General features: G+C 38.0%; 1 protein-coding gene across 10 annotated transcripts in view; it reads right to left on the minus strand.

Moving 5' to 3' along the window:
* The window catches only part of KHDRBS2 (KH RNA binding domain containing, signal transduction associated 2), a 617,530-nt gene that overhangs the window by 219,001 nt on the left and 371,018 nt on the right, over positions 1-27,511 (minus strand). For all 10 annotated transcript variants that reach the window (XM_082731291.1, XM_082731286.1, XM_082731283.1 and 7 more), the window contains exons 5-6: positions 12,043-12,170; positions 5,686-5,884 (exon numbers count right to left, since the gene is read on the minus strand). In XM_082731291.1, the coding sequence (XP_082587417.1) occupies positions 5,686-5,884; positions 12,043-12,170 (327 nt within the window). The remainder of the gene's footprint in view (positions 1-5,685; positions 5,885-12,042; positions 12,171-27,511) is intronic.

Here is a 27,511-nt window from a genome sequence, read left to right on the forward strand (position 1 = left end):
TTAATTACAGTGGGTAACGCTAGACCCTCAGCCTTTGAGGTCAGCCTATATTATGTCCATGGCTATCTTAAATGAATTCTATTTCCCCAAACCGTTCTCTCAGGTTCTTCAGACTTGATTTGAAAGGTCCCTCTTCTAGCCTTCCCCCTTATCATTCTTTTCTGCATGGAGCTTCCTACCTCTTTTCTCTACTTGTCAAAGCTCTACTTGCTCATCTTGGTCTGCTCTTACCATCTTCCTTGCTGTGTTAGAAGTTTTCTAAAACATCCAATGCCATGGTGATAACTCCCTCTACTGGAAGCAAGTGTGGTCTCTCTTTGACACTTAATATATGCTATTCGTTTAATATTTATATAAAACATGCATGTGTACTTAAGTGTGCACAGCTATAACATCTTTCCAACAATATTATAAGAAGGTTCAATTCAATTGCTATCACTAAACACTTTACTATTAGAACTGCAAACATAAAATAAATTTAAGAAATACTTTCTTCCTTTAGGATGCTTAATTAAATCTTGTGAGAAAAGAGCAAAAATTACTTGCAGTACAAGGTAGAGTAAAGTAAGAGTCCTATATAGCAATCTCATAGGACATGTTAATCGTTAAACTAACTCTCTCTCCCACTAGATGGCATGCTTTTCAGAGTAGAGGTCTTTTTAACCACAGCTTTTATATTTCCAGCGCCTAGTTTCTGAAGATACTGAGTTTTCCATAGTCAGAGATAGTCCTGTAGGGATGGGGGATGTCCTAAATATGGCTGAGGAGATTCAAACACTGACTAGATGTCATGTTTGGTCTGGATGGGAGGTGTGGAGCACAAATGGTTTGTATTCCTGCATGTGACTTCTCTGTGAGGCAAGCTTATGATGACAGAGATCCAGAGATCTGGAGACCGGAAATGGCACGCAAGTCTCAATATCAAACTTTACTTTCCTCATCTACTAAAATAGCTCATGAACAACTGGTCGTCATTTATTAAGAGATTAAGTGAACTAATATAGTGCCTGGAACCTGGTAGGTACTCAAAAATTCATGTTTCGATTTACCCTCTCTTAACGTATTTATTATCCACTGAGAGAGCTGATCAGCTTCATATTTTGTCATGTAGGAGATTTTCTGAACTCTACTCTTCAATTCCGGACATCTACTTTAATCACAATGATGGATCTGTAAAATTTAAATGTACCTCTTAGTAGGAAGTCAGTGAAAAGAAACTTTAAAATATTTAAAGTCTGGATTAGGATGTGCAACCATGAGACACAAATTCACATTTTTTAAAACTCCACTAACACGAATGGTGGCTTTAAACAGCAATCTCATTTACTGTAAGCTGTTGCTTGTCAGGCAAGCTGCAAGGAGTGGATTTGATTACATCTATACATTCTGTGTGGTCAGAAATTTAGTGCTGGGACCCAGCAGGGGAGAAAGAAAAGTCTGAAAAGAGAATTGGCTCCCAGTGTCATTTATAATAAAGGGAACCTTTTCTAAGAAATTTTATCTGAAAGTTAAGAACTCCTTGGAGATTTTTACCATCAACTCAGCATGGTGCTATTATTTTGTTACTGAGACACTTAAACTTTTGTTTTTCCTACCCCTTACAGAGGAATCAATAGTTTAAAATTAGAGCAGAGAGGAGCAGCTCTTGAGTGTTAATCTGAGCTTGGCACTGAGACCTTAAAGATTGCTGTCAGCAGCTTACCAGCCATGCATTAAACTCTGTACATACTCACTGTTTATAGGGAAAAAATTAAAATATGACATATGACAGGTTTTAATGAAACATGGCATAAAGGGGTTTTTGAAGAAAAGTTATCTACCTTTTCCTATTACCAAGACTAAGATATTGGAGATATATTTCAGGATATCTGCCAAGTTCATAATACTTTCTCTTTCTCTGGAAACTAGAGAAAGAATCTCCTCTTATTCTCCCTGGAGTTGGGCTCCCAGTAAACATGTTTATATTGTATGAACTTGACCTTTACCCTATTCTTGCCACTGGTGGCTGGGAAGTAGTAGATCCCAGACTTAATTTCCAGAAACTGTTCTCTAGTCATAGCTGACTGACTAGTGTTGGACACTTGACAAGCCTGGGTAAACATCATTCCTTCGCTGGGGATCTAGACTAGGACTGAGAGACGGACAAACCAGTCAGTATCTGTAGGTGACAAGGACTGGTCACAAATATGGCAGCCCTAGGATGGACAAACATTGATCAGAGACGGCAGCAAATTCAGTATGTAGATTAAGTGAATAAAATCAGATGCATGTGATGTGACAAGCACTGGGTGTTACACACAACTGATCAATCATTGAACACTACATTGTAACTAATGGTGTACTATATGTTGGCTAATTGAATTTAAATTAAAAGAAGAAACATATATGCAAAGAACAGACATGAGATATAAGGATTCTTGAAAATTTTCTGGTTCTTTGTTCTAGACCTTTCTTTAGGCCTGATGACATTGCTATTACTGGATTTCATGACTCTCTATTCATATGAACCAGCCCCTCCCCGCCACACACACACTGTTGTGAACTTTTAATTCATTCATTCAATAGGTACTTATGTCATACCTACTAGGTTTCAGGAAAGAGATGGCAGAAGATTAGGCTCTGGGTTTCCTGACCTGAGGGTTGTTTATGGGGGAGAGTATATTTATTGTTTCTCGTTTTGCAATTTTAAGATTGTCTAAAGATTTTAAATACTGATACCTGATACTGCATAAAACATACGTTAGATGAACACATTTCCCCTTTCCTGTAGAAAGGGAAATCCAAGCCTCCGAGTATTTACAAATGACAGAGCAAGTGACGTGGTGAGAATGCAAACCTCAGGATGCAGCTCTGTGTCTCTCAGGTCAGGTCCCTTCCCTCCAGCAACGCAACTGACGCTCCCTCAGGCTAGATTTTCCCCTTCCCTCTCTGGCGCTCCTCATTTCAATAAAGGACCCCTCGATTTAACCCACTTGTTCAGTTCAAGGTTCAGTGTAACCTGCACTTCACAGAAACTTCACAAAGATTTCATTTCGTTTCTTTTTTCGCAAGTTTTACATCCAGCCCATCATCCAATCCTAACAGACCATTTTCCCAGTGCTCTCAGACTCTGATCTCTTCTCATCCCCTCCAAGCCATTATTCTGTCCATGCGGAATGACTGCAAAAAGTCACTTGCCCATCTCTGTTTCTACTCTGTGCCCACCCCATATTCTGTTCTCCAGATGTCCGCAGAATAAACCTCTTGAAACATAAATCTGATCATGTCACTCTCCTGCCCCACAGTCCTGTCCATCCCCTGACCTTATCTCATCTACCACCTCTGCCTCACACATCCTGTTCCAGCTGTAACATCCTCCTTGCTGTTCCCCAAATATTCCAAGCAGGTTCCATTTCAGGGTATCTGTACTCCTTGTTTCCTTTACCAGTGATGCCTTTTATGGAGGCAGCCCCTGAGAGTGGACCTTCGCTTCGTGATGCAATTGTTCAAGTCTTGCCAGCACAGAGACCTTCCCCGACAGCCCATGGTACAGTAGTGGCATCCCACTTAACCCCAGAGCATTTATGTCTACCTGGCATTACTTGGTTCATTCAGTGACATGTGTTTGCTCTCCTCCCGCTAAAATGTGAACTTTAAGGAAGCAGCTGTTTGGTCTGTTTTGTTCACAGCTACATCTCCAGGACTTTCAGGACAGTGCCTACAATAAGAGCGAGGCTCAGTCAATGATTGGGTGAATAAATAAAGGGGACTGGATACTTCCCAAATATCTAAGTAAAAAATTCAGATTATATTACTTTACATAGTTTCCTTTCCTTACTCTAAGAACTACCCTCCTCCTAGATTTCCATTGAGAATATAAACTTTCTCATTCATGTTGCTATAGACTCTTTATGCTTTTGTAGCTTACTCTTACTGGGTCTGCATTCCAGTGATTTATCTGACTATAAATTGGAATGCACATGGAAGGCTACAGCGTTTTCTTAGCTATACCAAAGCTACAATGTTTTGCCAATCTTATTCTCTTTCACAGTGCCCTGTAAATTTCACATGCCCTATACATTTTCTGGTTAATAACAGTGTTGACCACAATTAACTGAAAAAGTTTTCTCTCTCTTTAAATTTTTGAAGTAAGATCTGACTATTTAAACTTCTATTTGGAAGATAAAAGCACACCAGAGTAGCAATATACATAAAGATGGCAGAGGTAGAAGGTTTCTTGGAGACTTGAAAAAAAAAAAAAAAAGAAAAGAAAAGAAACCCCCCAAACCTCATCATCCCTGTTGTGGATGTTTAGTTCACTCATTTAACAAGTTCGTATTTCATACATTATATATCTCAGGAAAGAGATGGCAGAATCAAGACTAGGCTCTGTGTTTCCTGTCTTGTAGTCTTGTTCACAGGGTAGAATACATTTTGTTTCCAATTTTGCAATTTTAAGATTGTCGAAAGATTTTAAATATTGATACCTGATACCGTATAAAAGACTTTTTTTGGCATAAAACATACTTTAGATGAATGTATTTCTTCTTTTCCAGTAGAAATGGATTTCTAAACTTAATTTTTCTCACTCTTGCAAATAGAGTCAATGTTCCATATTAAGCAGTAACGTTATTTCTAAATACTAACATACTCCAAGCACTAATACATTTTTTAGTGACACCTATTGATAATGTTCACTTTGTTTTAGAATATATTTTACTTTATTATTAACCAGTTCATTAAACATTTATATGTTTTGAGTGTCTAGCATGTGATGGTAACTGTTCTTGAAGAGTTTATGTTGTTGGTTTTTTTTATTATTATTTAAGAGTTTATGTTTAATGAGTAACCACTCACAGAGGACATTTAAGAAGACAGCGTGTCTGTGCATGGTTCAATGAAATAAACACCCAGACCAGGGATGAGCTTGCTCGGAAGTTTAAAGGTAAAATGAATCTATTTCATAAGATGACGACTGGCTTGCGTCAATTAACTTTAACATTTACAGTAGATTTACTATGGTTACACAAGTGATTAAGAACCTGTCCCTTTTTATAATTTTCACAATATTCTAGTCACCAGGACTAGAATACATGTGACCAGTGGAATATTAACAACCTGGATGAAAGGTCAAAGGGTGTATATCGTGACCCAGTGGTTGGGAAGGGAGGGGAATGCCTATAGACACCTCATCCTTCTGCTCATTCTATATTTTTTTAATTCTTCACATCTGCCAATCCCATATATTTCATATGGTGAAAGAGAGAGCAAGGATATTTAAATGAAAGACCAGTCACGTGATCTTACATTCTTACCAAAGTTTACAAGGCAATTATATTGTATCTGTCAAATGCTTCTGAGTGATTTTCATGCTCATCTTTAACATGTCCTAGAAGAAACTTCTGAGTATATGACAATTTACATTATATTCATAATTATATCCATTTTGAAATTGATCTTCTAAAGAATAAGAAAACCTCAGGATAGTTTGACTCTTAAAATGCAAACTGTTTAAATGGCACCAACAATCATGGCACCTGGAAAATAAAAGTTTTCTCAAAATGCTCTCCTTTAAATGCGCTGCTTAAATTTTGTTGCAAATGACCTTTGTTTTCTGTGACTCTCTGTATTGAGTGTCTCTGAGGGTTAACCTATTACCCAACCAGCTGAACTCTTCCCACCCACTGATTTCTCAAGGGTACTTACATATTCTTCATAAGCTTCATGGGCTGGAGGAGGGGGTGCCCTATATCCTGGCACTGTCGGTGCCCCCCGGGCTCGTGGGGTTGGGACTCCTCTTGCTACAGGGGGCACTGGAAGAGCTCCACGAGTCACAGTAGTCCCTCGAGGGGTGAGTACACCTCGTCCAGGTGGTGGCGGGGGAGGAATGGCACCCCCACGGCCCCTAGGAGAAACAGGTCATGTATAGATGAGAAATCAGGGATGAGAGAAAGAGACTAAAACATAGCATGCCCATCTTATCGCCATATGATAGGAAGAAAACCAAATTTATCTGTATGCATGAGTGCTCCCGGGCGTGTGTGTGTGTGTGTGCGTGCGTGTGTGTGTGTGTGTGTAATTGAGTTTCTTTAGGGTATAAAGTATTTTGATCTCTACGGTAGAATAAATTTTGTAAATGTTGGCTATAACTTCTCATAATGAAACTCATGCAAAATGCTTTAATATAAAATGGGAAAAAAATGAACACAAACCAACCCACTCTCATTTTATTCCAGTTTTTCTAAGCAGACCCATATCAGAGCTTTAGCTAACCCACAAAGTATTTCCTGCTTTTTAAAAGTTCACCGTATGCCAAGTTTGCTTTTACAAAAGACGTACATTGGCACCTGTTTTCGCTAACTGAAAGAAATGAGAAGATGATTTCTACTTTTATGAAAAAAGGTGAAAAGTAAAAATAGTGTTGAGCATTTTTTTTTGTAGCAAGTCAGTACAGAGGTAGCATGTACCCTAAGCAGCCAGAGTGTCTCCACCAAGCTCCTTCCCCAAGAACTACACTTAGCATCTCCATACCAAGCCCTCAGAGCTTTGAACTGTGTGAACATCTGTGCTTTATCTTCATTTATTTTGTGTATCCATTACCAGGATGTGTCCTAAGGTACCAGAAAAGCCTGAGAGGTTATTTTTCAGGGGTCTGGGAACACTCAAAAAAATTTCCATATAAATTAATGGTAATTGCTTCTTTGCTTTATGCCATTTCAGCTTATGAAAGGTCTCACAGGCATGCTGGATAGCAGGGGAAACCTGCATGACCCGCTGGACCATCCACGAAACTGAACTGCTGAATGTCAATGTCTCCTCCACTCTGGAGGTAATTGACAGTGAGGTGCAATGTTGTATTTACAAAGGAAAAAAAAAAAACATCTGACTGCACTTTCACACTTTAATAAAACCTGGAACTTGAAGCACGGTGATATCATTCTGCTTATTCTAGTAGCTGAAGCTTGAGGTCGTTAAAACCACAACTCACTGTCACTGATTTGTCATCGGGCATACGACCCCCTGAACTGGTACAGTCACTAATATAATTTGTTTGCCTATGGTAACTACGGTGTTAGTGAAATACGTCAGGGTTCTGAGATAAAAGAGTAGACTGAATGCTCTGTACTACGGTGCTTGACACACAAGTAACTTGTATTAAAAGCCTAAGATCAAATGGTTGCAGCCAACTTTTATGGTTTTCCAAGGCCTTTGGAAAGGTTGAGTGTTTGAAGTCTTTGGGCAAAAGCATGGTTATTTCACTTTTTATTATGTCTGAAAGGCTGGCCTCCAGAAAGCACTGCTTTCAGCGGGAACACTAAAGCTTTGGGGAAAATGATGATCCTGGGGATGTCAACAATCACACTGTTTGGCTGTGCCCACGGACGGGGGATGGAGGCTTTGCATTCAGCTATGAATAGCAGTCAGCTGGCTCCTTCTTGCTTGCGGAAAATGAGCTTTTGTGAGCGGACGGTAAGAATGCTGGTAGAGTCCTTAAAAGTTTTAAATAGATTATAGAGCTGATGAATAGAGAAATTATCAAACAATTTATTGTAAGTCTAATGTACCGAGAATGTTCTCCTGGATTGGGGAAGGTGAAATACGAAGGACCCAGAAGGCTCAGTGCCCATTTCAAATACAGCAGTAGCTGAGAATACACTATACTATATTACCATGATAATATAAAACACATCTGTGAAAAAGGATGTAAAGACCAATTTTACCTTCACTGGGTCTCCAAGCTTCTCTCTGTTTCCTCCTAAGTAGGGTGAGCATATGTCCAGGTTTGCCTAGAACAGTTCTGATTTACAACTGTTGTCCTAGCTTCCCGTTCAGTTGAGCATTTTAACACTCTCAGAAGTGCCCAGGTGTGGGTAGTAAATTATATCTACACTACATTCACAAGTGCTGTCTATCCCACTAAATAATCATAGGTAAGTAAGTCGTATAACTAACTCCCGAGGCTTAAGGTGGATTTTTTTTTTTCCCTAATGGGTAAAATCAAATCTCTGAGTCTGTAACAATTCTTCCTGCTTTAAAATTATAGGATGCTCAGGGCCCCCGGGTGGCTCAGTTAGTTGAGCACAGACTCATAATTTTGGCTCAGATCATGATCTCAGGTTCATAAGATTGAGTCCCATGTGGGGCTTTGTGCTCAGCAGGGGGTGTTCTTGAGATTCTCTCTCTCCCTTCTCCTTCTGCCCCTCTCCCCACTCAAGCTCTCATTCTAAAAAATAAATAAATAAAAATAAAAGTAAAATAAAAAGAAAATGATGCTCACACAAACGTAATTTCTCACCCTATTCCTCCCTCAGTTATGTCCCAGACACAACCCTAGAAATCTGTCTCCTGAATCTGACTCAACACCTCTTATAGGCTGTTTCCTTTCCTTTGAATTTTAATCTCACATCTGTCTTCTCCGATTCAGCTGAAGTCTCACATCACCTATTTTAGGATACCATTCCTGGATGAATCTACACTACAGTATCCTTCATTTTTCTGATTTCTTGAAAGTCTTTGAATACAATCTAGTTATTGCCTACCCACTTTGTTGAAAATTATCTTGACTGAGATTACCAGTAACCTACCTGTTTCCAAACCCAAACAGTCCCCATTCCACTGCACTTATTACATATGTCACTGTGCATTGATAACTAGCTGGAAAACACCTTCTTTGGACTCTTGCATTCTCTAACACTAATGATGACTATTATCTGTTTCCTTCCTAACACATGCCATACCCTGGATTATATGTCTCATATTGGAGGTTCTTTCAAGGGTCTATTAGAATCTCCTGAAGGGGGCGCCTGGGTGGCTCAGTGGTTTAAGCTGCTACCTTCAGCTCAGGTCATGATCTCAGGGTCCTGGAATCGAGTCCCGCATCGGGCTCTCTGCTCAGCAGGGAGCCTGCTTCCCTCTCTCTCTCTGCCTGCCTCTCCATCTACTTGTGATTTCTCTCTGTCAAATAAACAAATAAAATCATAAAAAAAAAAAAGTTAAACTGAGGCATATGAAATATTTAGAATCTCCCGAAGACTGTGAAAAACTCTAAATTCCAGACCACACCCCAGGCCAATTAAATCACAATCTCAAACAGCAGGAATCTCTCAGGGATTTGTGTGCAGATCAGTTTGGGAACCACTGCCTTATATGTATTATCTAATTTTAAAACCTTGATGACGTTGTTATGTAGCTATTCCTGAGATACTTTAAAGGTTGAGTACCAAGTTACACAGAAGGTACAAGTCACCTGCTAAGGTCACACGAGCAATCCACAGTCCTTGAATTAATTATAGGAATAATTTTATTCTTTGTTTAAATTGGTTCTCCACCTAATCTTAGTGGATGATATCATTCATCCCTAACTAGGTTAGACATCAGACAGTTATCCTTGTCATGGGCCAAATATTTTTTCTTCTCCGACATCTAATTGGGCACTAATTCCTATAAATTCTAATCTCTAAGCTAGTCCTATATCTCTACAGTCCAGGGAGTTCATTTCTGTCTTGGATAATGGTGTCTTCTTACTGGCTTCCCTGCCATAAGTCAGTGTCTTTCTGTTTGTCTCTCTTTGAGTGCTTTAATTCTTCTCTCTCACTTACAGTGAAGACTGAATAGTCTTCCTTAGAAACAAGTATGACTACTCCCCGTCTTTTACAAACTGCATTAGTGCTATGTATTAATTCTCATCGTAGTAAACAAAAGCCTCCAAAATCCGCCCCTAATGTTTTATTTTCCTCAGTTTGCTCTCAATCAATATATAGTGATAATGTGTGTCAGAGATGTCAAATATCCTAATTCTTCAATTATGTACTATAAATTATTATAATATATAGACATAATGCTTTGTTCTGTGGTATGCACAATTACTGGAAGATTAGTTTTTATACCTATATTTATTGAAATGAAAATTGCTTTAATTAAATATATTTCCAATAAATTATTATAGAAGTTTTCAAATATCCCAGACACCATTCTTATATAAGTGTAATTGAATGACTTAATAAAGTCATAATTTCCTAAGCATATACAAATTAGCTTCCATTAACTCATGTTTTCAAGAGCTTCCTAATCAATATGATCTTCTGTTTTGTAAAGCTGTTTCCTTATTCTTTTTTAACTGTAGATACTTTCCATCATGTGGTTTGAAATAGAAGACAGCAGAATTCTGGTCCATTTACTTTCATTAACGTTAATATATTGATGATATCAATATAGCATTGAAGTGAGGTTTAAATTTCAACATTAGGTAGTATCAGATTTGTATGATATATGTGTTCTTAAAAAGCAAAACTTTCAAACACTTTTTTTCTAGCACACTTAAAAAACTAGACCACAATGCACTATTCTTTATTAAACCATAAATATTAATATTTTAGAATGAAACTGTACTGAAATTGAATCTTATATGGTCTGCTGAAATTCTGAAAAATAATGATACATTAAGGAGCATCAATAACAAAATAAAATATATTAATACGAATTTATAATCTCAAAAGTTAGTTAATGTATTTTTTAAGAAATGGTCCTAATTTCAAGGAATATAGAATAGAAAAAACTTGTTCCCCATCTGTAGACTTCCTAAATATATATTAGGTTACACTATATAAATCTCAATATATACTAGGTTACACCATATAAAATTTGGCATTTTGGGAATTACAAAAGTGACAGTTCCATTATTTAAGGCACATGATTTAATCAATTTAAGATTACCTGTAACGATATCATTTCACAACCCATCATGATGAGCTTAGAAATGTACAAGATTTTATAAAAGACTGATTCCATAAAAGTATGTCCATAAAAAAGGTTATGTCACATTAATTTTTAGCAATAATTAGCTAATTAGCATTAGAGAGCACTTATGTTCATCTTTAGGGATAAAAATGTAATAATCTCTGGAAGATTTTAAGAAGTTTTCCTTTAGTTAAATGTAATTTTCAGAATTGACACATTTTATTTTTAAATAGCCATTGCCTTGGTATTTTACTTGGATATTTATCATTTTTTTTCTGATTAACTGCAAAATGGAGATGTTTATGATTTAAATGTTAAAACTGATTTTTGACACTGGTGGCTGACAATATTTGGGGCATAATTTATTAAATAAATTGAATCAGCAAAGTATCCTAAAATCTCTAATGATGATTTCTATGCAGTGTATGAAATAATATTCTAGATCTATATCCTTGAGAGATTTGAAGGCCAACTCTAACAGGGTAGAGAGAATGACTGAATTACACAGTCAGTGTTTGAAGGCTGTGAGTATTTTTTGCTTTACCTCTTCACAAACCAATGCTTTCTATTGAAAGCTGGACTAATACAGAATCATACAAAACAAATTCTGATGCAGAAAGATCCCAATTTTGTGTGTGTGTGTGTGAAGTGAATAATATCAAATAAAATCCTCTCTGCTGACCAAAGGCATTCCAAAGTCAAATGTACCTGAACTTTCAATACTCTTACCATCAGCCATATAAGAAGTATGCCTTTCTGGCTTTCTGGACTAGTGGCACAGATATTTTCTCCCTATCTATCTAAACATCTATCTTCCTAGCTCCTCATCCCTGTCTCTCTACCTATCCAGAAAGACTATCAATTCAAGGGCCACTTAAGGCACAGACACATTTTTAACTTTCTCTTCATGCAAGATCATCCTGGTTCAAAAAAGGCAAAGAATTGTATCATCTGCATGCTCTAATCCTGAGCACAGAACCACAAAGAAGAAAGTCTCAGGTTTATGCCTCTTATTTTCTTGGGATAGTTGTTAAGAGCCCTACCTGGAAATTTTAGAGTCAGACCACTTATGAAACTTTGGGCAAATTCTTTACACCTTTCTGTACCTCAATCTGTCACCTGTGAATGATAGTTAAGCCTGGTATGGAAGGCTTGGTGAGTTAATTTATGAAAGTGCTTATGCATTATATAAGCATCCACTGTCATGGTTTTTATTGTGGTGGCCACTGTTGTTTATTCCTACCTGTGACCATGGCACTGGGCAGATCGGCAAAGGCTTGCCATCCGTGTTTGCTGTTAATTTATTTCAAGTAAGAGCTAATGTACCTTGAAGGGGTTGTGGGAGCTATTCTGATCCCTCTGCCTCTAATGCCTCTGCCACGACCAGAGTCCTCTGAGCCATTTAAGTAAGATAATTCACGTAGCTGTTCCTGACGAATCTCATCATTGTAGTCCTAGAGAAACAAAAACAAAAAAAAAACAGGACCTGATGAGTTAAAATGGGGAATGGGGGGTTCTTAGAGCTGAACAAAAACAATACAAAAGGACGTTTTTCATCCATTTTCTGGAGTCTTGTATATGAAAATCTAAAGTGATGTAGAAAGTGTATATACTTTAAATTCCTATTTTTATATAGAGAAATTGAAGTTGCTTCTTTTATCAAGGAAGTACTCAGCAGGAAATCAGATGAAATGTGCTGGGATATCACTTGATGTATTAGCCAGAAAAGGAAAGACAGCAATACAGAACAAAATCGTGGAATATACCAAAGTGGTGATTAGCATAAGGAATACTGAAAAACAGCTCTCCTGGGATGGTATGTGTAAACTGTGATGGCTGCATGAGTCTCAAACACCTCCTGATGCATAAACCAAAAAGGGGTGGTCTCAAGGCCCGGAGCAGACGCTGTGTTAAAATCATAAAGAAAGACAAACCACAGAGCAAAGTTTCATACAACTGAGAAGCTGCGTGATCCAACCAAACAACCTGATGGACAATACTTAAAAATAAGGGATTTCTGGCGTTCTAGCATTGGGATGATGGAAAGATAGCCACAGCGAAAGGCAAATTTCACAGCAATAACCAGAGATTCAGTCAAAGTCAAAGGGACTTTATCTTTCATCAGTGTGGAAATATGTCCATCATTTTAATGGGCCCAAAGAAATGATTGGAGTCACTCACAATGAATACTCTTTAAAAAACAAGTATCAGTCTTACTTGTCTCTCCTTTTAATAACACACACCCCCACACCCCCCATACAATACCCCTGCTTGAATAGTACAAAATTGAATAATTGGTTATTTTTACCAAATGGCCACTGATTAAATTCTTTTTCTAAATATATGTTTAAGTGAAATCATGGTAGTGGATTTGCTAGTGCTAAAGAAGGGCCTAGAAGTGGACACTAGAAATATCTGTAAAGGGAAGGCTGACAGAAATGATGTTTGAAGCCCAGTTGTGTGCCCCAAAACACAAATATATCCTCTTACCAATGTTGTCGGTTTAGCTCAGCATGTATGTGTTACAGTAATATTAACTAAATACTTTGTATCCTTACCCACCCACTTCTGTTCAGAAAAAGGCAGGGATGCATTCAGCCTACAAGGATTTCTAATGCACAGCTTTACGTCATGCTCCAAAAATTGCCTTGATTACAAGCAGAAGTACTAGTCACTCCAAAGTATTTATCTTCTTATTTTTAACATGTGGCTTTCATGTTCATCCTCTTCAGCATCTCGTAATGGGCTCAGCACACTTGGCTGACAGAGAGCTATACAGTAGAAAATTACAGTTTCCACTGTAATATATATATATTCCACTTCTACTTCTTAATTTTCACATTCAAGCAACCGCCAAACTGAAGAATAAACATGTCTATTATTTCCTTAGGATCAGGGAATGGGACGAATTGCTACTTCTGAGTGAACTGGCCAGCCACCATTAAAATGAAATACTAATTCTATAATTTCCTGATGTAATAGTCCTAATTGGTAAGGGGAATCATTTTGTTTTCTTATCTGAAGAAGATCCATGAACTCTCAGGGTCCTTATTAACTGTAAAACAAGATAGATTTTCATTGTTGGCAACCCTGAAATTGAAAAACTAAGAAATTGGAGATGAATCCAATATATGTAAATTCTACTTTTATGCTAGAATCAGAAAAATGTAATAATGTAGATGTAGTCTCATGTATCAGATACTCATAAAGAAGAGGAGGAGGAGGAGGCTGGGGAGGAAATAAGGGGCAGGGAGGACAAACATATTAATCAGACAATATGAAAGAATAATTCCCAATTTGATCAGACCTCCCTGCATCCATACCTTAGAGAGATCCCATTACACTGACTCTGGTATTATCCATGTGATTTGTCTTAGCCAATTGGACAAGAAGACAGGTGACAAAAGCAAAGACTTGAAAGGTGCTTCCATACTCTGGAACTTGCCCTTTCTTGTCACTGAGACATATGCCTCCAGGTAAAGAAGCCCATGCTGGCTTTCTGGATAAAGAGAGACCATGTGGAGAGAGGCTCCAGCCACCCCTTCCCTCTTACCATCCCATCTGAGTTCCCAAACATGAGAGTGAGGTCATCCTAGACCATCCAACATGAGTCAAGTGGATGAAGACTGAAAAAACAATTCACCTTCTTGCTCCCAGAATGGGAATAATAAAGGGGTGCATTAAGCCAGCATTCTGGTGGTTTGTTTTATGCAAAAGCTAACAAATCTAGAGGGGGCTGACCAGCGTGGAACACGAGAGACCAGTCGGAGAGGCTTACTTCAGCAGGCTTTCTCCTTTCCTGTCCGAAGGAGGGTGTGTAGGTCCAGGTGTGAGCTACACGTTTCTTGGGGTAGGTATAGCCCTCATGTGGCGGTAAATATAGCTAATGTCATACCCTAGTGTCACTAAAGTTTGAAATGTCTACTTAAAATACTTTATTCAGAGTCAGTGTTCACTGATCCATCTGCAGATTGGAATTTAGTGTCTAGATGGAAACCTGCTGACAGGGAGAAAATCTTCATCTTACTGACATGAATATCTGACACTGTGGGTTAATTCTTCGTGTAAGCAAAACAGCTATTGTTGATATACAATCAAGTTTTCTATGAGCCTAGCTACATATTCTGTTTAAAGAAATGACCATCTTTCTATGAACCTAGCTACATATCCTGTTTGAAGAAATGACCATCTTCCAGGGTTGTGGTGGTCAAAAGAACAGGCCTCTACCTACAGATGTAATTGACTAGGAATCCCCGTTGCTCTGTTCTGAAATCTTCTTGCTCTCAAGGCCATGCTCCCTATGAGCAACTCCTAGTCAATGACCAGATATAGTCAAAATGCTAAAAGAGGGCCATTCCGGGGAGTCACGGGACGCCTCGGTCTGTGCCTCAAGGATTCTCTGACTGCCTTACTGAACTTGCTGTGTTTTTGTTTTTTTTTAATTAATTAATTAATTAATTTTAGATGGGGGAGAAAACAACTGGAGGAGGGGAGAGAATGTCAAGCAGACTCCCCACCAAGCATGGGGCCTGACACAGGGCTCAACCTCACAACCCCAAGATCATGACCTGAGCAGAAACCAAGAGTTGAACACACAACTGACTGAGTTACCAAGGCTCCCCTGAACTTGGTTTTAATGTCATTGCACTAGAAGAGACTAGACCTTTCCACTTCTCTTTCCTTTAGGTCAGATATTGTGATGTGAGGGCTTCCCAGTCTTCCTTTGCTCCTTTATTTATTTATTTATTTATTTATTTATTTATTTTTGTTACAAGAACATTTTCCCTATCAAAATCCTTATGTGTATAATCCCAATTTGGTATCAATGAATATACAAAGTGTTGACAAAACCAAGTTCTTAAGATTACAAAGCTGAGAGCTTTGATAAATGTATTAACGTTAATGCTGGTGGAGCTTATTTTGTTCAACAGAACTTATAATCTGATTAAATTGTAGTACTTGCTCTTCTCTTACTTAAAAATGGTTAGATACGGATTAAACATGAAACCGGTTATTGATTACCAAAAACGGTAGTAATTGATATTTTTTAAGAAAATGAATGGCATATTGCCAATGATTGGCAATGAATGGCAATTTTTTGGACAGTTCACTTAATAGGACAATATGAAAGAGTCATGGAATGGACAGACACAAGCCATATCTTGGGCAGGAGACCAGAACAATGTGGTTGGCTCAGGTAAACTGCAGCAAGAATGAAAATCTGTGTGTGCAGGTGTGTGGTGGGTTAAGAGAGAGAGAATACGGGCAACCACAAAAAAATTTAGGAGTCTTCTACTGGTAAGTGAATGATATGATTGGGAAAGGTAGGGACAAAAGACATTTTTAACTGTAGAGATGACTAGAAGTAGAACATTAACCAGATAAAAGAAGAAATTAGGGGGAAAAAAAGGCTTAGAAGTAGAGAATTTGTATTTGGTCTTTTAAAAAAAGATTTTATTTATTTGAGAGAGAGAGCATGCTCAGTGTGGGGAAGTGGCAGGGGGAGAGGTAATTCAGACTTGAGCCCGATGCAGGACTCAATCCCAGACCCTGGGATCATGACCTGAGCTGAAGGTAGACACTTAACCAGCTGAGCCATCCTGGCACCCCTTGTAGTTGATTTCAATTACCTAAGGTTTAAAATGTCAAAGTGACATTAAGGGTTATCTTAGAAATTCAGATCTGGGTTGGGAGAGTAAATCTGAATGTCATCTGCACATATTTGTGATAATAGAATATTAGCACAAAGATTGCAGAAGAGATTAGTAAAATAATGCAGTGATAAAAATTTTCTAAACATACTATTAATGTAAATTTGTATCACTGAAGATGTCAGTTAACTTATTAACTACAGTATGTGGATTATTAAATATTAAAAGACAAGGTCATTTAATAAACTCAGGTTCTTCTAATTAGATACTCAAAATATATACACCACTGCATTTATAGTAATGAAGCATCTACATGTTGCAAATAAATATGGAAGAGAACATTTTTAATGCCCACAGGTAAGGATAGTTGATACTAAATATTTTGTAGGCTGAATATATTCTGTGGATTATTTTTATAACATAAATATAATTTTCTAAACCCTAAATCTGTAATTTTATATTATAGCGCTTTTTCCAGTCTTCAGTAAGCACAGATCTAATTTTGAATTAATCTTTCATAACTAGAACATGAGTCTACCTGAAAATAGTATATCCAGTTGAACATTTAATTATGGCATGTTTTGCTGATGCTTCAGTTATATAAAATCATTTTTTTCAGTTATATAGAACCTTAAAGATACAAGTAAACAAAATATTCCAAATTTACCTTATAAATGTTATCTTATTAAAAAAAAATATCACCACATAGTTCATCTGAGTGGTACTGAGTTCTAAGGTTCTGCAGTCATAAAATAATTATACTATGAATGGGTGGTTGTAGTTTTATGGCATTTTTAATGTTAGCACTCAATTAGCTAGCACATACATTCACTGAAAAGTAAAGATATAAGTTTATAAGTAGTAATTATGATAACTTGCATTTTATATTATTTTAGTATTTTTTATTTCCTATTTGATATTAAAAGACCTTTGAGAGAGAAAGAGATAGAGATAGAAAAATAATTCCCTAAGCATGTGAAAAAGTTCATAAGGGACCAAGAAAGGTTAAGTTATGACAATTCAGGATGAACAAAAATGGAAAAAATAATTTCCAGTCATTTGAGATAAATAAATAATAAAATCAACATTTTAACAAACATGATATAAACATATTATTTATAATAAATAAAATAATAAATATAAAAATAAAATCTTATGTATTTAACTGGTATGTGAAGCAGAAATATTACAAAATTTTTTAAATAAAACTTACCCATATTTTAAAGAAAGAAGAAAATAAATGTCTAGAAGAAAATGAGTTATACTTACAGATGAACGTTAATATTATTTTAGATAAGATTCAAAATTACTGGGATTTTACACTTCAAATAATAGAGAATGCTTTACAGCTTTGGGTATACCAGCAATAAATAAATCATACACACATTAAAAATAAATCATACACACATTAAAAATACCCTTTGCCTTGAAGATGAGTTATAAGGCGCTTTACAAATGCTGATGGGTTTGATCTGCAGCTTTGTTTCAGATAGAAGGGATTGAAGCATTGAACTTTTAAATGAATCTATCAAGGCTTAAATAACACACACATATACAAAAACATTTTTAGGATTGATTCAAATTTTAATTTTATTTTTCCTATAATGTCCAAAAATGTTGCTTCTTTGCCTCCAAAATTTAAAAATCGCCCCCTTGAAATAATAAAAAAGATATTCACAATACTTGTTACATGTTCCTTTTGCTCAGGATGAGGCAAATTAGCCCTATGAAATAATTTCCCTGAAATTCATGCGTGCTCCTTTTTGCCTTTCCGACAAGGCCCTCCCACTGTGACGGCATATGGTGTAAACAATATACACAAAAGCTCAGAGCAGACAGATGTTTGGATGTTCCTAGAAAGGACTCATGCTCATAGTCTGCATATTTAATGTATATGCATAATTTCCCAGTTACATACACTCATGTCCATCTGTTACGATGGCATGATGCCCACATACAAATTGGGAAGATTATTTCACTTGCCTATAGATGCCAGGTGATGCCAGGTGTAGATAGGCTACCTGGGGGCACAGTGAGGGACCATTCTCCTGCCAAATTCCCTCCTCTGAGACCCTGATGGGCACTGGTGCTGCACATTTAAAACTGTGATTATAACCACTGGTAACATGTGAACGTATATTCAGCTCTACCAAGGCCAAGACTGTCAGACGACATCAGGGGAGAATGAAATGCAGACTGTAACCTGGCTGGGCCATGACAAAGAGACCTGGGATTTCCTCAGCCCCTACAAACAATTAGGTTAGGGCACTTTCACCAGAGTAATAAACAAGAAAGTCTGGGAGGTAATGGGTCCTGTGCCAATATCAAATCTGTAGCTGAATTAGACTGGGTAGGAAGCTCTTTCGGAAAACAACTAGTGCTGTGCTGGATATTATTTAGCAAAACATCTTAGGCTATTAGATAACAGCGCTTAGCCAACACGGGGTGAGTTTTAATCAGCCCAGGTACCAGGAAACCTCATTAACAAAATGTGGTCAAAGAACAGTCGATTCAGATTTATTAAGAATCTGTTTGGTGCATGACTCTGCATAAGGTCTAGATAAAGCTTGTTTGCCAAAAGACGTAGAATATCACAAAGTAAAAACGTGCACTTTGTATCTTGAACTGCTAGTGAAGACAATTTCTGTCACTCAAGAAAGCTTTCTCATTTTTCCCCATTACCAACTCATATTGTGCACTACATAAAAATCATCAAATAAGACAATATCTATATAGATTTCAGGCAGATATTTTGCAGGACAGTTGACTTATTTTCTATCTTATTTTATTAAACATTTGCAAACACTGGTGACTGATAGATGAGCTCTAGGAGCCAGGACCTTTTGATTGAGCACTGAAGGATTCATGTATTTCAATGTATTTGACTTGTGTATTTGGTGTTATAACTTCACCCATCCTGGCTTATAAAATAAGCCACTACCTCAAGTTAGATTTAGGGTAGGAGATAAATATTTAAATAATGGCAAATGAAAGATTTGGATTGTCATTCTAAAAATACCAAGTTCCATTTATTTAAATAGAGCCAAAATAACCCTATTTTCTTCAGCAAAATTCCTTGGCAACTTTACTGCACACATGAGACAGGAGCTCTTTCTGAATTTTAAGTTGAAATAGGCATTGATTCAATACTTTGGCATATATCTACCTTAATTTATGAAGACAAAAAACAAACAAACTCTAGGCTAACACAGAACTAACGTTCTGTTTGGAACCATCGATCCAATGGATCCAAACTCTTTTTAACAGAGAAATCATCATGATAAGGATACATTTAGAGAAGAGTGCAAATTCCATGCATGAAAAACATTATTCTGTGCATAGTTGATAGACTATGGCACATGTGGGTGATTTTTTATTAATAACCTTGTAATTCTGGGACTTCACCCAGACATAGAAAATTTACATATTAAGATAGTAATGCACCTAACCAACTTGATTTTTTTAAGTGCTTAATGGAGTTTTGGTAAATAAATCATTTTGGGGGCACCTGGGTGGCTCAGTGGGTTAAAGCCTCTGCCTTTAGCTCAGGTCATGATCCCAGGGTCCTGGGATCAAGGCCTGCATTGGGCTTTCTGCTCAGCAGGGAGCCTGCTTCCCTCCCTCCCCCTCTCTGCCTGCCTCTCTGCCTACTTGTGATCTGTCTGTAAAATAAATAAATAAAATCTTAAAAAAAAAAAATCATCATTTTATTTATTCAGTGTATTTCTGAGCAGCATGCAAGTTCCAGACATCGATGTTGGTGTTGGAGACACAGTGGAAAAACGTCCCTGAACCACAGGCCTCAAATCCCTCCAGATGACTAGATCTCTGCACCTGTTCATGAAACGTTCTTTCTAGGCAAGGAGAGAAGCCTCCTTAATATGCTCTGAATCAGTGTATGCTCAATTCATTTTTCTTTTTGTTGATTTAAATAATAATTTATTCCTGATACTATAAAAATGTTTTTAGGAGCTGCCACCTTTTTATGTAGAATGTCGAATTCTACATTTCTGTTTTATTTACTTATTTATTTTTAAGGTTGATTTATTTATTTGACAGAGAGATCACAAGTAGGCGGAGCATCAGACAGAGAGAGAATGGGAGAGAATGTCCAGCAGACTCTGTACCGAGCACAGAGCCCGGCAGGGGGCTCTATCCCATGACCCTGAGATCCTGACCTGAGCCAAAATTGAGAGTCAAACGCTTAACTGACTGAGCCATCCAGGTGCCCTTACATTTCTGTTTTAGATAGAAAAGTATTAACTAAGAAGAGTATATAGGTGGCTCATGAGAAAAATCTCTCCTAGAAGTATTTTTTTGTTTTTCCCCAAATGAAAATACTGTAATGATTCCTTCTGTGTTTTTTAACCAGGAAAACAACATCCTACTCAGCCATGGTAACTTTTTTGAAGCTTTTTTGAGTATAAAATATGCTGTACATGCCCCTTTTTTTCTTTTGTTTAAAGTTATCCTTTTGTTTGGCTTGCAGCTACCAGTTCCTTCCACATTTAATCCTTTAAAAAATCCTTGCCATGGTATCCTTCCTGAATATGTAATGGTATTACAGTAGAGTAGTCTTTACAAATAATTAAAGTGCTGCTTTTCCAAACGCTGTATTGGAAGCTCCGCTACCAAGTACTCGGGAGAGGAAGCCAACAAACACCTGATGAAAGACTTTAGCTCCCTGGTCAGTAGCTGAAGAATTGACTTGTGATATATGAGTGCAATACAATGAAGGAGTATTGGAAGATGCATCAAAATATGATGTGAAAGTTCTCACATATCCTCATGAAATAAATTAGAATTGCAAGGTGTAAAAGAACACAGGTTTAGAGTTAGAGGAGTGAGGTGCACGTCCTTTCCTCCTTTCCTTGCTTCCACTGCTTCTGCATCAATAAAAAAAAACCTCTGTTGAATTGTTTGGGTGGATTTCTCTTCCTCAACTGACTAAGGCTCTTTACTGGACTCTAAGATGTATTCACTAATCTGTGGGTGGGTTTGTTCTGCCTCTGAATGGGTCTTGAGTTGCATCCTCTCTGTGTTGGGCAGATTGTCGAGCGACGATGACTTGGGTTCTCTGTTGCCATGGGCCCGTGCAGAGCAGCCAGCATGCTGGCTTCTCCTCTGAAGGGGGACAGCACACCTCTCTGTTCTCAAACTTCTCCCAAGATTCCCTAATCCCACCTGCCATCTACATGGTGCTCCTCAGGGGCACTGGAATCCACTAAGTCAGGCAGCCCCCTCTCCTTCTCCACACAATGAACATATACCACAGGTTGTCTGAACCAATCTTTCTGTAGAAAGGATTCGCTGCAGGAAGCCACCAGATCCTCTCAAAAAACATGGGACTGATGGGCCATTTCCAGGGCTCCTTTCAGGAGGATTTCTTGGATCTCTTCCATCTCTAACCCTGCATCTGAAAGAGTAAAGGTAATGCCTGCTTTCTTGGAATCACGTCCAATATCAGGTACTTCAAGACCATTCGGTTTCCCTACCAAATTACTCATGTCTGTCAAGCCCTTTCATCAAAACCAAGGGTGTAGTAGTATTAAGAATTAGCATTCATGGGGAGCCTGGGCAGTTCTGTCGGTTAGGTGTATGCCTTGGGTTCAGGTTGTGATCCCAGGGGGCTGGGATCAAGCTCCACGTCCAGCTTCCTGTTCCGTAGGGAGCCTGTTTCTCCATCTCCTTCCACCTCTCCCCCCACTCATGCTTTTTCTCTCATAAGTAAATAAATAAAATCCTAAAATAAATAACTTTCCCTCATCCCTTTCTCACTCTCTTTTAAGATTTATTCAGCAAACTTCGATTGAAAGAAGGCAACCATTTAATTGTTCTATAAAGAACATGCTCTGGGATCCAACAACATTAGTTCTATGTTCTGTAATGAAGGTTATACTTGGGTTTGTTTTCATCCCAATGGGAGACATTATAGGCTCCCAAGAGGTGGAGACCGGGGGCGCCTGGGTGGCTCAGTGGTTTGGGCTGCTGCCTTTGGCTCAGGTCGTGATCTTGGGGTCCTGGGATCGAGCCCTGCATCGGGCTCTCTGCTCCGCAGGAAGCATGCTTCTCTCTCTCTCTCTCTCTGCCTGCCTCTCTGCCTACTTGTGATCTCTGTCTGTCACATATATAAATAAAATCTTAAAAAAAAAAAAAAAAAGAGGTGGAGACCGGCCAAAGGAACTTCAGTTTTGCTTTATTTCCTATGAATTGCAGCATCAAACAACATCCTCATACTATCTACAATGCTTCTGTCCTTTGCCTCGGTTACCATCAGCACAGACTCATACCACTCACAGGTAAGGACAGAAAGCATGCTTTCTATTGAACTTGTACAAACCTACAAGGCCAGGAGCCAGGAAGGGAGCATCTGGGATGATTGCATTCTTCGATGAAAAAGTATATTATTATTAAATATAGCACCACTACAGTATTAATATAGAAAATATGCTTATTTGTTTATATATTTGTTCTAAGTGCTGCAAATATAGTGAACAAAATGGCCCTCCTTGAACTTATCTTCTAAAATGGGAAAACAGACCACAAAAAAATGAACCAGGAAAATGTGAGCTCATTTCAGATGGTAATATGCTATGATAAAAAGGGAGAGGGCAACATGACCGAGGGGCTGCTTGGAAAGGTTGGTTTAGATGGGATGTCAGGCACAGCCTTCCTGAAGAGATAACCTACGAACTGAGACCTGAGTGTAAAGAAGCCTTATAGAGAAGGATCTGAATCACTAGTCTCTCAGGTGGCTGGAAAGCAAAGGCCATGAGCCAGGAAGAAGCTGAGTCTCCTTAAGGAACGGACAGAATTCTGGCGCACATATGTCAAGAATTTAGTGAGCATGAGAGAGGTCTGGTAAGTAGGCAGAAGGCAGACCATGCTGGCTCTTCTTGGCTTTATTCTTAGTATAATAGATGGCCTAGGTAGTTTTTAAATGGAAGTGAAATAACCGGTAGTTTGTCTTTTTTTAAAGATTTATTAAAGAGAGATAGCATGAGAAAGATAGTGGATGTGTTTCCCTCATCTCTCTCTATTCTTAAAAAAGGAAAGCAAATGTTATTTGTAAACAAGGAGACTTTTTATTTTTATTTATTCATTCATTTATTATTATTATTATTTAAAGATTTTATTTATTTATTTGACAGGCAGAGATCACAAGGAGGCAGAGAGGCAGGCAGAGAGAGAGAGGGGAAAGCAGACTCCCTGCTGAGCAGAAAGCCTGAAGCAGGGCTCGATCCCAGGACCCTGGGATCATGACCTGAGCTGAAGGCAGAGGCTTTAACCCACTAAACCACCCAGGCGCCCCAAGAAGCCTTTCTAAATTGGGATTTTTTAAAAAGTGTGATGTGATTCTATCCCATACGGATAGCTTGTCTTTAAAAACCCTGCTAAATAAATAAATAAATAAATAAATGCCAAAGACATGATCTGTTTCTCATAAGAGGAAACATAAATGTCCTTACATGAAGTCATTTAGGGATCCGAAAGAAAGGTGGAAATTTGGTAGAGGTGAAAAAGAACGATCCAGGAAGATTTGAACATATGAAGTCATGAAAAGTGACGAAAAAAAGTGATGGGGTAGAATAGTCAATAAAGCAATTTCCCTAAAGCCTCATGTCTGAGGTAGACAGTAGAAGGGTGTGTGGAGAATGCAGGTTGGAAGAGTGGAGGTTTGTGTCTCAGGATAATGAGTACTCACAGAATGGCATCCCCATGGACAGATTTTGGAAGGATCACTCAGGAATGTGGATGAGGGACTGAAGTCAGGGGAATGTCATTCACTTCTACAGAAATTCAGTTACTGGAGGGGACTTTTAGAGCCATCTGCACCTGAGACAATGAAGGTTGGAATAAGGGCAGAATTCAAGTTTTGCTCTTAAACTAGATTCGGGCCTTTGAACAAGTCATTTCTGGCTCTATTTCTGTAGAAAATAAAAAAGTGGTCAAAATAATTCAGTTAAATAATGCCTGAGCTATCTCCACAAGACTTCCTCATGAAGAAGTCTGCCATGGATCTCAAAAGGAGGACAGACTACTCAATTTTTACTTTCCTACTGCAGGATCAAAATACAGATGATTCGGGTGCTGTGTGCACAAGGAAATGTAGCTGTATTTTTGTCTCTTTATGTAATAATTTCTTCACAAAACACATACTCAAATGATACTTTGCTTTGCAAACCTTCTCATTTCATGTACTTCTTTACTGCAAAGTCATTGAAACAAAAAGAAATTAAAAAATAGTACCAACAACTCCTCTGGAGGGAGAAAGAAAATGCTTTAAAAAGAGATTTACACTCTGGTTTGTTGTACCAGCTTTAATGCTGGTCGAGAATATGAATTGCTACTGGAATCTTAGGACTCTAGTGGCAGTAAAGGGCTTTTGTGGTTATTAAACACCTCAACTTTACTCAGGCATTTAGCAAACCACAAAAGCCATTAATTGGCTGTCTTCTGCACTATCACGGATATTGCTTCCAAAGCATCAGTAAGTACAGAGCAGATCTATGGTTCTCTTTCCTTTATCACCCTCCAGACAATTTATAGATTAGAAATACATAACCAAATCTTGATTTTATAACGAACAAAAACATTCTTCCAAGAGGTCTGATTTTCATGGGTTTCTAAAATACACTTAATTCTCAACTTAATTAGCCTGATCCTTGCAAGTCAGCCATATTGAGGTTTAGACTTTGATATGAGGGATTCTCATACAGTCTTCTTCTACAATGCTTAAACAATACTTGTATAACTTTATTATTTTAAAGACCTTTATTGTTCTAAATTATTGATGTGTGTATAAGTGAAGGTGTGCGTGTGAAAGCAGGGAATTCAACTCTCACCAAATTGCTTTTGCTATTTCTCTAAATTATTTGCAACACAACTGAAGTTCTGGGACGCCAGCAAACTTCCTAGCTATCTCATCTTCTGTTTTATCCTATTTAGAATGTAATTGCATTTACATATACAAATAAATACTGGAAGAATTGCCAACTCCTGCTTAACTAAGCTTTACAAAGAAAGTTTTGTTTTGTTTTTTTTTTAAAAGATTTTATTTATTTATTTGAGAGGGAGAAAGAGAGAGTGGTGGAGGAGCAGAGGGAAAAGGACAAGCAGATGCCTTCTCTTCAAAGATCCCGAGATCATGACCTGAGCTGAAATCAAGACTAGAACGCTTAACTGACTGAGCCACCCAGGGGCCCCTACAAAGAAGTTTTGTGCTCAGAATCAAATGCAAATACTGATTTGAAAGCTAATAAATAATCTGAAAAATAATGCAGGGTAAATTTTAAAAATCAATCAGGATTTTGAGACAAAGAGAAAACAAGTGAGGTTGGGAAAAAATATTTGCAAAAGCACATCTGATAAAGGACTGTTATCCAAAATACACAGTGGGTCCTCAAAACTCAATCATAAGAAAATAAGCAACTTGATTAAAAAATAAACAAAAAATATGAATAGACAATGCAGATTAGAAACAAGCATATGAAAGCAGGGTCAGCATCATATACCAGTAGGTAATTCTTAGTTTAAACAATTTTTGGCCATGTACCTATTAAAACGACAAAAATTCAAAACACTGATAACACTAAATTCTGACAAGGATGTGGAGCAATAAGAACCTTTATTTATAGCTCGGGGGAATACTTAATGGTACGGCTGCTTTGGAAGACAGTTTGGAAGTTTCTTATGAAAGCAAATATACATTTACCATACTATCCAGCCATCCTGTTCCTTGGTATTTACAAAAGGATTTGAAAACTTAGGTCAGCCCAAAAGCCTGCACACATGCTTGTAGCAGCTTTAGACTACATACTATCTGATTCCGACTATATGGCATTCCGGAAAACGCAAACTATGGAGATAATAAAAGGATCAGTAGTTCCCAGGGGTAGAAAGGGGAGGAAGGGGTGACTGGGTGGAGCACAGAGGATTTTTTTTTTAAAGATTTTATTTATTTGAGAGAGAGAGAGAGACAGAGTGAGAGAGCATGAGAGGAGAGGTCAGAGGGAGAAGCAGACTCCCCATGGAGCTGGGAGCCTGATGTGGGACTTGATCCCGGGACTCCAAATGTGGGACTCGATCCCAGGACTCCGGGATCATGACCTGAACCAAAGGCAGTTGCTTAAGCAACCGAGCCACCCAGGGGACACTAACACAGAGGATTTTTAAGGCAGTCAGACTATTTTATAGAATAGTAAAAAGAACGAGGTGCCAGCAGATTAAGTGTCTGGTGAGGGCCTACCTTCTCTAGTTTACAGACCATCTTTTTTCCTTGGAGTCTCTTCTACAAAGACACTAATCCCTTTCCCGCGGCTTCCACCACTATAATCTAATCACCTCCCAAAGGTCCCACCTCCCAACACCATCATCTTGGGGTTAGGTTTTCAACATATGAATTTGGGGGCGGGGAGGGTAAACATTTCATGTATAGCAATACTCTGTTATACACCTATCAGAAGCCATAGAATGTACACCACCAAGTGTGAACCCTAATGTAAATGATAGACTTTAGGGGACAATAATATGTCGATGTCGGTTCATCAGTTGTGACAAATATGCTACTCCAGTAAGGGAGGTGGACAGTGGGGGAAGCTACTCATATGTGGGGCCAGGGGATAAAAGAGAACTCTTTGCACTTTCTGCTCGATTTTGTTGTGAACCTAAAACTGCTCTCAGAATCAAGTTTATTAAAAAACCAATCAGGGTATTATTTTGATAGCATGATGCTAGGAAATAAAGACAATATTCATCAAGGTGAAACAATTTATGCAAGCTTCAAAAATCATGGTGCTACCCAATTATTTCTTTGCTCATCACAAGAGGTAGGAGGCTACTGAAAGCTCCTCTGTTATGCACTGCCAATCTGTCAGGAGCCGTAAGTGCATCAGGAGCAGACCAAATTCATCTTTATGGCACCTCGGTGAATGATGGAGGGTTGGAGGATTATTACCCCCATTTGCAGACTCAGAGGTTAAATGATGAATGTGAGGCAAATCACAACCAGGATTTCGTGGTAAAAACATTTTAAATGCCTTACATCCCTCATCTTTATCCCAGTTAAATTATTCCTTTTTTAGTTTCTTCCAGGTCTGAGAACCCGTCAGCCTGGACCTATTCTAGAAATTAAGCACGTTGCA

The sequence above is a fragment of the Mustela nivalis genome, assembly GCF_964662115.1.
Source record: "Mustela nivalis genome assembly, chromosome: 5".
Lineage (NCBI taxonomy): Eukaryota > Metazoa > Chordata > Mammalia > Carnivora > Mustelidae > Mustela > Mustela nivalis.